The 13,158-nt window shown below is 34.1% G+C and overlaps 1 protein-coding gene across 1 annotated transcript in view; it reads right to left on the bottom strand.

Moving 5' to 3' along the window:
* Positions 1-13,158, bottom strand: part of LOC107598227 (unconventional myosin-Ig-like) — a 59,078-nt gene that overhangs the window by 11,532 nt on the left and 34,388 nt on the right. The window contains exons 19-20 of the mRNA XM_016289506.1: positions 12,894-13,007; positions 7,440-7,597 (exon numbers count right to left, since the gene is read on the bottom strand). Coding sequence (XP_016144992.1) covers positions 7,440-7,597; positions 12,894-13,007 — 272 coding nt within the window. The remainder of the gene's footprint in view (positions 1-7,439; positions 7,598-12,893; positions 13,008-13,158) is intronic.

The raw sequence follows: 13,158 nt of genomic DNA, 5'->3' as shown, positions 1-13,158 counted from the left end.
CATTATTGATTTATTTTTGCACCCTTATAATATTTCAACATATTTCAACATTTTTACTGGATATTGTATATAATACATTTTCAGATTAAAAATATTTGCTCCAAGTGGACAATTCTCTGATTCTCTGAATATTTATTTATTTATTTTAAAGGGGTCCTATTATGCTTTTTCACTTTTTTAATTTTAGTCAGTGTGTATGTTTGGGCATAAAAAAGATCTAGAAAGTTACAAATCTCAAAGTCCACTCCAAAGGGAGATATTTCTTAAAAAAAAAAAATCAATTTTCAAGAACTACAACGAATGGCTCGTTTGGACTACAGCGTTTGTTTTCCCAACGGCACCGTCGGTGTGCCTACACTCATAGAAAATAATGTATTTGAATTTTAAAGAAAGAAAGAATTTTAAAGATGTGACGCGACGCTGCGCTTCTCGTCCGGTGCGCGAACGTCTTTGTTCGGGCTTCCGAAAGCGGATGATATCAGGAAACATTGGTTGCCATTTATTTTTTAACTCTGTCCCTGAGCATTATAACCCCAATTTGCTATTGTGTGCTGCGCATTTTACTGAGGACAGCTTCCACAACATGAGGGAGTACAGTGCCGGATTCGCCAAAAAGCTTTTGTTGAAAGACGGAGCAAGGGGCGTGGTAGTACTGAAACACCGTCTAAGCTGTTCTCCAATCACAACGCACTGGGACAGCTAACCAATCACAACACATTTTGTTTTTCGGAAGGCGGACCTTCATCAAAGTTAGATTTCTGAAGGATCATGTGACACTAAAGACTGGAGTAATGACGCTGAAAATTCAGCTTTACACCACAAGAATAAATTATATTTTAAAACATATTTAAATATAAAACAGTTTAGCTTGGTGAGCATAAGAGACTTCTTTCAAAAGCATTATCATTATTATTATTTTCAAAAAACATTTGATTGGTAGGTTTCCATTTAAAGGTGAAGTGTGTCATTTAATTTCAAAATTGCAAAAATAATGATTTTTTAAATTATTTTAATGATAATGATTTTTTTAAATGGTTTAGTTTACAAACAGAAGTATTGGGGAAGTTTTAACAAAGCAAAAAAAGACACACGTCACCTTCAAGTTCATTTTAATATTTGTAATATTTCATTCATTTTATTTAGAAAAGCCCTAAATACCAATTTAATTAATTCTACTACATTAATTTGTTTTAAAATAACTTTTTTTCTTATAAAAATGTGTGTCCATAAATCTTGCGTCAACTCTGTTACGTACCATATTTTGCCTTTAAATTGGTGGAATTATCTCCCACAACTATGTAAGATACAGGAAATAATGACACTTTCCCTCACTGTTAAGATCTGAAGCACTGAAAAGTCTATGTGCTCTCTCTGACAAAATATTTTAATCTAAACAGTTCTTATATCAAGAGTTATTTTGAAGAACATCAATCCTGTTACCATAATATCAAAAGGAAAACAAAATGTATTACTGATCACAAATCAAGTTTTTTAAAAGTATTTTAATCATGATTTCATTAGATTTTCTCTTAGCATTTATGCTAGCAAGTGCAGTTTTTGGCAAAAATAAAATAAAATGTTCAATTCTGTTACTGTCAAACTCTGTTACCAAGGTAGAGTAACAATGCTGACAATAGTGTAGCAGAATTGACAGTCCACTGGATAATTCTGTCAATTCTGTTACTTTACAATTCTGTTATTTAAAGGGTCAACTCTGTTTATGAACTATTTTCACAAAAAAATATACAATTGTTTAAAATCTCATAAACATTATTGAGATATGATGCACCCTTATAATATTTCAACATTTCACTTTTTTTACTGGATATTGTATATAATACATTTTCAGATTAAAAATATTTGCTCCAAGTGGACAATTCTCTGAAGACATAGGTATTTATTTATTTATTTTAAAGGGGTCCTATTATGCTTTTTCACTTTTTTAATTTTAGTCAGTGTGTATGTTTGGGCATAAAAAAGATCTAGAAAGTTACAAATCTCAAAGTCCACTCCAAAGGGAGATATTTCTTAAAAAAAAAAAATCAATTTTCAAGAACTACAACGAATGGCTCGTTTGGACTACAGCGTTTGTTTTCCCAACGGCACCGTCGGTGTGCCTACACTCATAGAAAATAATGTATTTGAATTTTAAAGAAAGAAATAATTTTAAAGATGTGACGCGACGCTGCGCTTCTCGTCCGGTGCGCGAACGTCTTTGTTCGGGCTTCCGAAAGCGGATGATATCAGGAAACATTGGTTGCCATTTATTTTTTAACTCTGTCCCTGAGCATTATAACCCCAATTTGCTATTGTGTGCTGCGCATTTTACTGAGGACAGCTTCCACAACATGAGGGAGTACAGTGCCGGATTCGCCAAAAAGCTTTTGTTGAAAGACGGAGCAAGGGGCGTGGTAGTACTGAAACACCGTCTAAGCTGTTCTCCAATCACAACGCACTGGGACAGCTAACCAATCACAACACATTTTGTTTTTCGGAAGGCGGACCTTCATCAAAGTCGGAACTAATCCAGCCGTTTGTGCCAGGATGGGGAGAAAGGTATTTTAACAATGTAAATTATGTGAAAAGAAATTTGTTTTTCGAACCACCAAGCATGAGACCATGTTCTAAAATCAAGACTTTGTAAAAGAGCATAATAGGACCCCTTAAAGGTATGCATAGGTGAAATATTATCTCAGTTCCAAATGGTGGAATGTAAGGACTGTTTGTCTAATGATACAAGAAGGATTTTTCCTGTTATGATTTATTGTTATTTCTACACATTTAGCAGTTTGGCAAGCACTGAATTATTAAAATTTAATATGTTTTCAATAAGATACTGGAAAGAATTTCTGTTAATGAACAGTTTTTTTCTTAACTTTATGAAATGCCAAATGTATCTCCAATTATAGAATCACCCATGTATATTCACTGAACAAAATTATAAACACAACACTTTTGTTTTTGCCCCCATTTCTCATGAGCTGAACTCAAAGATCTAGGACTTTTTCTAAGCACACAAAAGGTCATCAATCTGTCTAAATCTGTGTTAGTGAGCACTGCTCCTTTGCCGAGATCATCCATCCACCTCACAGGTGTGGCATATTGTAATGGGGGCTGACGAGACATGAGACGTGTGGATCCATCTGCAAGCTTTTATTAGAGAGACGTGGTAAACAGTGTTATTTGCAAAATCTACGTATAGACTTGCATTTCAGCAATTTTGTGTGTCACATTTACCTTCCTTAAATTGAATTACTGTATGTACTGTATATAAGCAACATGGTGTTGTATATAAGCAATATCCACTCTGATTTCTTAATATTTGTATTAAACCCAGCCACTGAAAAACGATCAGTAAGATGAAGATATATTAACAACATGTATGATGCTCCTCTAGCAGAGACTATACTAGTTAAGTTCAGGCTGGCACGGTCTTTCCCCAAACAAACACACATGACACAGTCATAATGTCAGCGTGAGTCAGGTGAGGGTGCATGACCCACGGGAAAGGTCACAGAGTTTAAAGACAGGCATGATAACAGAAATGAATCACCGTTTGAATTGAGATACAGACATTTCAGATGAACAGGAGCTCTCAGCATTCATGCAAAGGAGAATGTGCAATCTAAAGTCATTAAATATTTACAAAACTATATCCCAGATCATAAGAGAGGTTTGATTAGATTGAGACAATGAGAAGAATACTGTTATGTGCCTGGATAACATACAAGCACACTTTCTGAGTAAAATATTTCATTAAAAGGAATTGGTTATTTTAGACGATACATGTAAGAAATGATAAAAAGTATTAATACTTTGTGGCTGTCAAACGTTAGTGGATGATGCTGACAGTTAATGTGATTCTTTACACTTATGGTTCCTCTGCTAGGACACCAGTGTGAACTTGACTTCATATTCATACATCCACTGAAATCACCCTGAGACCAGCTGGTTAAAAAGCTTTGCTACAACTAATATTTTATGCACCAATTCCTATATAACTCCTACGGGTCATAGCACATTTTGCTGCTGTCTTAAAATTTAGTTGGAGATGAAAGATCATGAGAAACATGTTCAGCTAATCCTGTCAATCACAAAGCACATTTATCGTCACGGTTGTGAAAAATCATCCAGGATTTCTCCAATACCCCAACTCAACCTCCATCTTTCTTCATTTTAATAATACATTAAATATCGTTTAATCATTATTAAGTAGTCTGGGGGAAGATCTGGAGCGTGAGTTGAATCTCATCTCACTCAATGATTACACTAATGTGAAATTTAGCTAACCAAGAGATGTCTATGTTTTTTCAAAAATGGTTACTCAACGTGCATTACTATTGTTCAAAGACTTTATGTTTATTTGTCAGTTTCACAAATGATTCAAATGTACATCAGAATTAAGTACCTAAACCCACTGCAATAGTGTACATTACAGAGATGCTGGACTGAATTGCTGTGAAATAATAAAATCATTATACAATTGATCAAATATTTGTAATTATACAGAAAAATGAAAATGCTACAGTAAAAACCTGTTAACTGGTTCACTCTAACTTTCCCTACTATATGGTGAAAAATTGTAAATGGTGATGTGCATAATTTGTAATGTTACTGTAAAATACTGTAAAATGTATGGTTTTTGAAAGCAAAAACAAAAAAATGAAAGGACATTTATAGCCCCTGTGCGACATATTAATATACTATGTATAGTATTTTTAATAGTTGTTTGTTTGTATTTTTATATCAGTAATGTACATTAGGATGTTTAGTGTTACATTATCTGTTATTTAGTGAATGATTATTGCATTATTTTAGTGCTGTGTGTTACCCTGATGGTTATATATAAAATACATATACGAGTATTAATTATGCTTATTATGATGAGCTCTGATTCATCATGTGAATTTCTGTTCTGGATTTCTTGTATTATCAAAGTGGCTATGTAGAAGTAGATTCAAGTAGATTGGTAATATTAACATTACATCACTTACAGAAATATACGATTATAATTTGTAAACTATATATGGCGTTATACCTGAAAAACGGTCTCTGGCAACCTCAGCTGCAAGGTTTTTTTTTATAATATACAGCACAGGAAATTTTATTACAGTGTACACAATGTCAATGATCTTAAGTTCTTCTATTTGTATAACATTCTTACTTTTGCAATCCCAAACAGATTGTTATTACAGTAAATTCTAATGATGCTCAAATGCAACCTGCAGACTTTTATGCCATGTCTGTCCTGATTTTAGGGGAAATCTGGTTAGATATTGGGTTAAGACTTTGTTAATTTGGAAGAATGTTGTTTCAGGACCAACAAGACTCTCTGATCCAGGAACATGACCTACTTGGCAAACTACAGTCACCTTCTGTTTAGAGTTGGCGAGGGGTTATTTTTTTTACATCAGTTTAACTGAAATACCTCACATATGGTTCAAAATAGTCCATCTTGTCTTGTTTTTGTGCTTAACATTCTCCTTATCATTATGACCTTCATGAAAAAGGAAAAATGTAATCTAGTTTTTAAAGCAATGAAAGTGGTGCTGCGTCTCTGCTGTGGGGATCGAGTGAACTGCACGTGTGTGCTTTGTCATCTGTTCTCCTGCCCACTCCCCCCCCCCCCCCCCCCCAATATAAATGTCCAAGTGACGCATGTCAGAGACTCTTTGTACACCACCATTCAAAATTTAGGGTCGGTAAGATTTTTGAATAATTTTTGATCACTATGAGGTTACGTTTTATTTGAACAAAAATATGGTAAATCGTTTTGTATTTGTATTAATTGTCAAATATATTGCATTTCTGTGGTCAAAGCTGAATTTTCAGCATCATTAGTGTCACATGATCCTTTAGAAATCATTCTAATGTACTGATTTTCTGCTCAAGAAACGTTTCTTACTATTATCAATGAAGAAAACAGTTGTGCTGTTTCATAATTTTGTGGAAACCATGATTCATTTACATTCTCAGGATTCTTTAATTAATATAACGTTCAAAAGAACAGCATTGGTTTGAAATACAAATATTTTGTAACATTATAAATGTATTTAACTTGTGTTCAATTTATTGGATCCTTGATGAATTAAAATTGGTTAAAATTGTAATTATTTAAATGATATGATTTTATTGTAAAGCACTGTGTAACTTTATTTTGAAAGGTGCTATATAAATAGTAATAAATATAAATTTAAATAAAACAAATTTAAAGGTATCAATTTCTTTAGAAAAATTAAAATAAAAATCTTACGGACCACAAACTTTTGGCAGGCACTTTACCTCATCAGCTGACTGTTTCCAATAAAGCAACACATTTCCTGGCCTCTGACAATAACCTTTTAAACGATGACACTTTAAACGTTTCAACTTATGAAAATCTTTGAATTAGAAGCTAATTAATTAATCCAAATGAAATGTTTCATTGTTCGCCAGGCAAAATCTTAGGTCTGATCACTTAAACTGATCAAAAACAAGCCGATCTGAGGAATGATTAGCACAAATAGTGAGGGATGAACCACATAACTAAACGTACTAATCTTAAAAGTTCTTAGAAATGAACACTTTGTATTCACATTGGTTTTATATGGTTTTGAAACACTTTTATTCCATTTTCAGCAAATGACGAAACTAATGATTCTAAAAATGTCACATGGTATGTATTCATTACACCTTAAATTACACGTATAATTGCATATATCTTAATCATTAGCCATGTTATTATGTTATACAAATCGACGTAAAAGCATTTTAACAAGTATAATGAATAGTGAATCAATATTTGCCATTTATGAGGTTTCTCCTAAAATTACGATATGCTGACTCGTTATGATATCAGAGTTTTGTATCACCACTATTTTGTTTTATCACAATGTATTGGAATGAATTGAATCAACACCGGAACTTAATAACTACATTGCTGCCTACTGTAGAACTGCTTATAGCTGAACTGACCTCGTTTCAAACTGGTGAACTTCACACTGTTATTGATCTAAACTGACTTGAGCTAAATAAAGACACTATTGTCTTTTGGAACTGCTTAACAGCAGAATCTGAACTGTCTCCACAGTTGAGATTCTGCTACTTCCCTGTTTATCTCTCTGAAATTGCTTTGATGCAATCTGTATTACATAAAGCGCTACAGAAATTAAGGTGACTTGACATTTTTTTTCCTCATGCCACCCAAAAATGCTAAAATTAATTTCAATTCAGAATTTGAAATCATAGACATGTTAATCATGGAAACTGTATATTCAATCAATCCTCTGTATGAATCTGTACATTTTGAAAAAATGATTAGATCCTAATACTATGGGCCTGTTTAAATCCTCAACATGAAGAATGAACAAAAGTAATAGTGATGCTTGCCTTAGTAGCAGAAATTCTTCCACAGTACCCACAAAATGTTGACGCTGGAGGTTATTGGCAGGGACTCTTACCGTGTAAAGTGGTCTGTGAGGCTGCCCACCAACTCCCCTACACGGTCCTGATTTGGGTTGAGTTGACCCCTCTGTAGGTGCACTAGAAAGTCATCCTGAGAGGCAGTATGTAGCGCCACCATCTGGTCACTGCCACTTGTTACGCTCACACCAACCACCTGTGAGATTGAAGGGAGTGTAAAACAGCAATACAAACACATGAAAACATATTAACACGCTGCATAGCATGTGTTGCTGCACAATGAAGTTGAAGCATGTGCGTCCAATAAATTCATCTTTCCTGAGTCCGACAGATCCATTTTTCTGCCAACCACTGGCATTCAGTCAACCTCTGGCTTTGCAATCAGAGTAAAAGCTCATTCCCAACACAATCACTTCCTGCGCTTCAGCACACGATTGACTCCGTAACCTTGCGAATGAGTAATCTGCTGGAAATAATTGTGAATGAATGACTTGATTGTTGCAGTTACTCAAAGAGTGTGACCAGTCGACGTTGTGCATCAGTGAAATGTGTGCCTGGCTGGTACGCATGACTCTGAGATTAGAAACGGTCCTGGGGATGCTGTCGCATGAGCATGCACACCCATGTGCGTTATATGCTTTAAAATCTCATGGAATCATGCCCTAACTGTGGCAGATACACATTTGAATATGCAGTCTCTTGTAGGAAAAATATTGATGAGTCATCCTGCACTGCACATATATTTTTGTCCAATTAAACGGTCCCTAAGAAAAAAAAAGTTCCCAGTAATATTGCCAGCAGCCAACTTACGAGTGTCATTTTATTATTTACAGAGGCAAGAGAAATGATGTGAACCTATTGGTATTGGTTGTTTTTCTGCATTAATTAGTAATGCAATGTCATCTGATCTTCATCAAACGCAAACAATTAAAATCTTTTATGTCTTTATTGAACATTAAACATTCACAGTACTGTGGAGAAAGTAAGTGAACTTTACCTATAGTTGCCTACCTAGTCCCTTGCTTGTCACTATTCTTCAGAAACAAATCATCCAGGTCCTGCACATTCTTTGGTTTTCCAGCATATTGTGCATATTTGAACCTTTTACAGCAATGACGGTATGACATTTTATGACCAATTAATGCAGAAAACCAATTCCAATGGGTTCACATACTTTTTCTCACCACAGCATATACTATTACAGCATTTTTTTAATACTGAGATTTAATGTTTATTTTTATATTTTCAGTTTTATTTTGAACTTAAGTTGTGTTTTTGTCATTTTATTAGCCTTTTAAACATAGCTTGAATTTTATTTTTATTTCAGTTTTAGTAATTCAACTTAAACTTATTTCAGATAGCTGCCAAGGCAACATTTCTAATTTTCAATTTTTCTTTTTAAAGTTCAAGTTTCATCTAATATTTATATATGATATTTATATTTCAGCCTTATTTAAATTACCAAAAACAATTTTTAATAGTTTTAATTTTAGTTAACAATAAGAACACTGCGAGTAAAAAAATCACAGGCTATGTTCAGAATGTAATACTAGAAATATTATTTTCATACTGCAAAGTACTTTTTAAAAATAGTATGTGAAACAGTAGGTATTATTCCACAATAAATCTTTTTTTTTACCCAATTATTTGTATAATGTCTTGATATTTGGCGGTCCAATCAAACAAGAAAGTTTGAAAGTTTTATTTAAAAAATATATTTTTTAACATTATTTCTTGTTTAGTCAAAACATCAATTACTGATGGCTTACTGCATTATATGCCTACATAAAATAATACTTGCATATTGTGCACTGTATGTGCACAGTATGCCTGTGACAAAACTAAAGCCTCTTGGCTATTTAAAAAACAGGCCTTCTTTATGTTCAAGGGGTCTTTTGAGGTTCATTAAAGGCCAGTGTGTTGTTCTGAGTGTACATTATGAACAGCAGTAGGTGCGTCACCACTGTGCCTGCAAGAAACAGAGTGATCAGGCAGCGTTAAGCCTCTTTACTGCCACTTGGATGGACACACACACACAAACATGCGGGCACACACACACACACACAGGTTAATCGCTCTGTGCCCTGCAGTACATGCGGCTGACCTATATATTTTTTAACATTATTTCTTGTTTAGTCAAAACATCAATTACTGATGGCTTACTGCATTATATGCCTACATAAAATAATACTTGCATATTGTGCACTGTATGTGCACAGTATGGCTGTGACAAAACTAAAGCCTCTTGGCTATTTAAAAAACAGGCCTTCTTTATGTTCAAGGGGTCTTTTGAGGTTCATTAAAGGCCAGTGTGTTGTTCTGAGTGTACATTATGAACAGCAGTAGGTGCGTCACCACTGTGCCTGCAAGAAACAGAGTGATCAGGCAGCGTTAAGCCTCTTTACTGCCACTTGGATGGACACACACACACAAACATGCGGGCACACACACACACACACAGGTTAATCGCTCTGTGCCCTGCAGTACATGCGGCTGACCTTGCTGTCTGAGATTTTGAGAAATGAGGGTGGGCTTCCTGCACTGTGTTCCATTCAAACAGACACACACATACACACAAAGACCTCAATTTTGCTGTGGATTTCAAAGATGCAACACATGATTAACTGTGATAAATGATAGAATAAGTATGGAATGGATAAAAAGGATAGCTGTGGTTCTGGATGCTGATTGGTCAATACAGAGTTAAAATAAAACAAAATAAAATAAAATAAATCCTGTTCAAAAGTTGGGGGTCGGTAAGATTTTTTTATATTTTTGAAAGAAGTCTCACCAAGGCTGCATTTATTTGATTCAAAACTAGAGTAAAACAGCAATGAAATTGTGAAATATTTTTACCGTTTAAAATAACTCACTACTATTTTAATATATTTTAATAATATAATTTATTCCTGTGATCAAAGCTGTGATTTTCAGCATCATTACTCCAGTCTTCAGTGTCACATGTTCCTTCAGAAATCACTCTAACATGCTGATTTACTGCTCATGAAACAGTTCGGACTATTATCAATGTTGAAAACAGTTGTGCTGCTTCATATTTTGTGTTTTTTTTTGCAAATGTTATACATATTTCTTTTCAGGATTGATTTATTTAATAAACAGATCGATTTAATGCATCCTTTCTGTATAACAACATTGACATTACTTACTGCAAACGTTTGAATGATAGTGTATAAGTATGATGTTTTAATAACGCATTTAACTGCACACATGATTATAATAAACGGGGCTGCTTTTCCCAAAAGCATTGTAAGCCTAAATTGATCGTAGAACCCTTCCCACCAATGGAGCTACAATAAACGTAGGTTTACGATGCTTTTGGGAAATGTAGCCCTGAACAAATACAAAATACTATATATTTATGGTTATAGTTATCATAATAATTGTGAACAGGCTGTAGGGTTGCCCTGTCTGTGTCTGCTGCTCTAGAATATCAGCTGACACGATCAGCCCCCTGTGCCACACAGAGCATAGTGCGTCAGTCTGTGGTGAAATTAGATTAAAACCCACAATGTACAATATCCTTGTCTGGGACTGTCTGAACCCATCCTGTGTGGCTTGACCAGAGAGGCTTGTGAAAGTTCATAATATGCTCTCGGATAGTGACCCATTTGGTGCACGGCTGCTGACGTGGCTGTGAGATTATAATAGAGCAAATCTCATAAAATCGGTCAGGACATGTCCAGGTCATACTGCAGCGCAAAATTTTGCTTTGAAAAACTGCAGCCTATTTTAGGACCGGTAAGATGTCTTTTGCATTGTGACATTATTTTCATGACAATCAAGCACAATCCCATCCTTATTCTCATTATTTAAATTGTATTTAAATTGTAAAGTATTTATACTTTATGGCAGTGCTAGGGTTATAATAGTTAACTAAAACTAAAACAATAAAAAGGTAATTTCTTCAAATAAAATAAACATTGATTGAAATAAAATAAATGTATAAAACAATACAATAAATAAATATTTGTATAAATCAACAACACGAATATGAAAGAAAAACAAATATTAAATATTCCTAAAATAAATTAATAAAATATATAATATATATATATATATATAATATTTAAATATTTTATCTAGTTTCTTAACATTTCTTATTTTTATTTAGTAAGTACTAAAATAACAAAAATTAAATAAACTAAAACTAAAAACTTAAAAAACGATAGACATATTTAAAAAATAAAAAAACAAAAACTATAATAGTTCATAAACTATATATTCAATAATTTTAATAGTATTTGTTGTGATGCCTTTATTTACACTGGCTTTAGAATAATAATAATAATAATAATAATAATAATAATAATAATAATAAAAACTACCACAGTTACATCCATATACTAAATTGCATGTGGTTGGTTGATTGATACAACACATTATTTGAGAATCACCACTGAGAAAAATTAAAATGAAAAAAAGTATTAAAAAAGTGAAATGTCCAGATGCATTACAAAATAATGCTTGTAATAAATGTGCTTAATTGTCATCAAAATAATGTATAAATTGCAAATAATCATGATGCTCCTTAAAATAAGCTTTATTTCCTTTGTGCATTTTTATGTATTATCTTTCTTAGAATTTGGGGTGAAATAGGATTTTTGTGAGATTGACTTAGCAGTAAACAAACTATTTTTTTTTCTTGCGCTATTCTGGTATCTTTTGAATATTCAAATCTGTAAACAGCACAATGACAGCTGTAGCATGGAAATTATGTGTTAAAGAGTGTGTGTGCATAATTGGCACGATTCAGTGCTATACTGCAGCTCTTGCTGAACTGCCCAATCGCTTATCTCTGTCTCTCGCTCTCTGAGACGTCTGGTCCTGCTTCCGCTAGAGACGTGTGAAACATACAGATATGGTAAAAATGGCAGGTTTAATGTGTGTGTATGTGATTGTGAAGTGGAGCTCAGACTGCAGTGCTGCACTGTGTGTCCAAATCCCTCTCTCACTGTATCGCATCTGAGAACGTAGACAGAATGTAGGTCAGACAACTCACACACAGACTGTTCTGGTCACTGAATTCACTCCGACGCAGCCAGAAGTTTGTGAATGACCCTGTTAAACCATCTGACGTGGCTGGTCATATGGAGCATTAGTGCTGTCATCTAATAAGAGAGACCAGTTGGTAGTTGTATGCAAAAATCCATAAGCTAAAGACAAGGGACACGTGCTACGGAGAGTCAGGAGACAGCGAGTCTGCAGCAGACAGATGCATTGACCCACATTGCACAGTTACATAAAACTAAAACAAAACCCAGACAATGACAGATACCAAGACATGTCTGCTTTGTTTTTAAGGCTTCATTTCACACTCTTAAGAATAGTTTTCATTTAAGTTCTTTTGGAAACCAAAAATGGTTCTTGCATAAAAATGCTCCGAAACCCCCTTTTTTGGACCCTTTATTTCTAAGAGTGATATGCATGTTAAAGTGTGTGTGATTGGGTGTTCATATGCCTGAAATACTTACTGAATCAAGTGATATTCGTTTTTGCACTTTAAAGTGTTTTTTGGGCTCCAGCCTGTAGATATGCTTGTCTGTGATGAGTAAAGCTCTGTCCTTTGTGTTGTTGAACCAGTTGAGCTGGAGAAAAGAGAGATCAGGAGAGAGAAAAAGCAGAAATTAGGGGAACTAGCTTCCTCTGTCTGAGCTTGACTACAATTATAAGTTACAACGATATTCAGGGCTTATTGAAATTCATGAGCAACCTTTGCATCAGCACCGTTGGTATGTT

This window comes from Sinocyclocheilus grahami, unplaced genomic scaffold (assembly GCF_001515645.1).
Source record: "Sinocyclocheilus grahami isolate Dianchi unplaced genomic scaffold, SAMN03320097.WGS_v1.1 scaffold248.1, whole genome shotgun sequence".
Lineage (NCBI taxonomy): Eukaryota > Metazoa > Chordata > Actinopteri > Cypriniformes > Cyprinidae > Sinocyclocheilus > Sinocyclocheilus grahami.
Note: the sequence above shows the minus strand (reverse complement) of the source record. Positions and strands in the feature narration are given on the sequence as shown.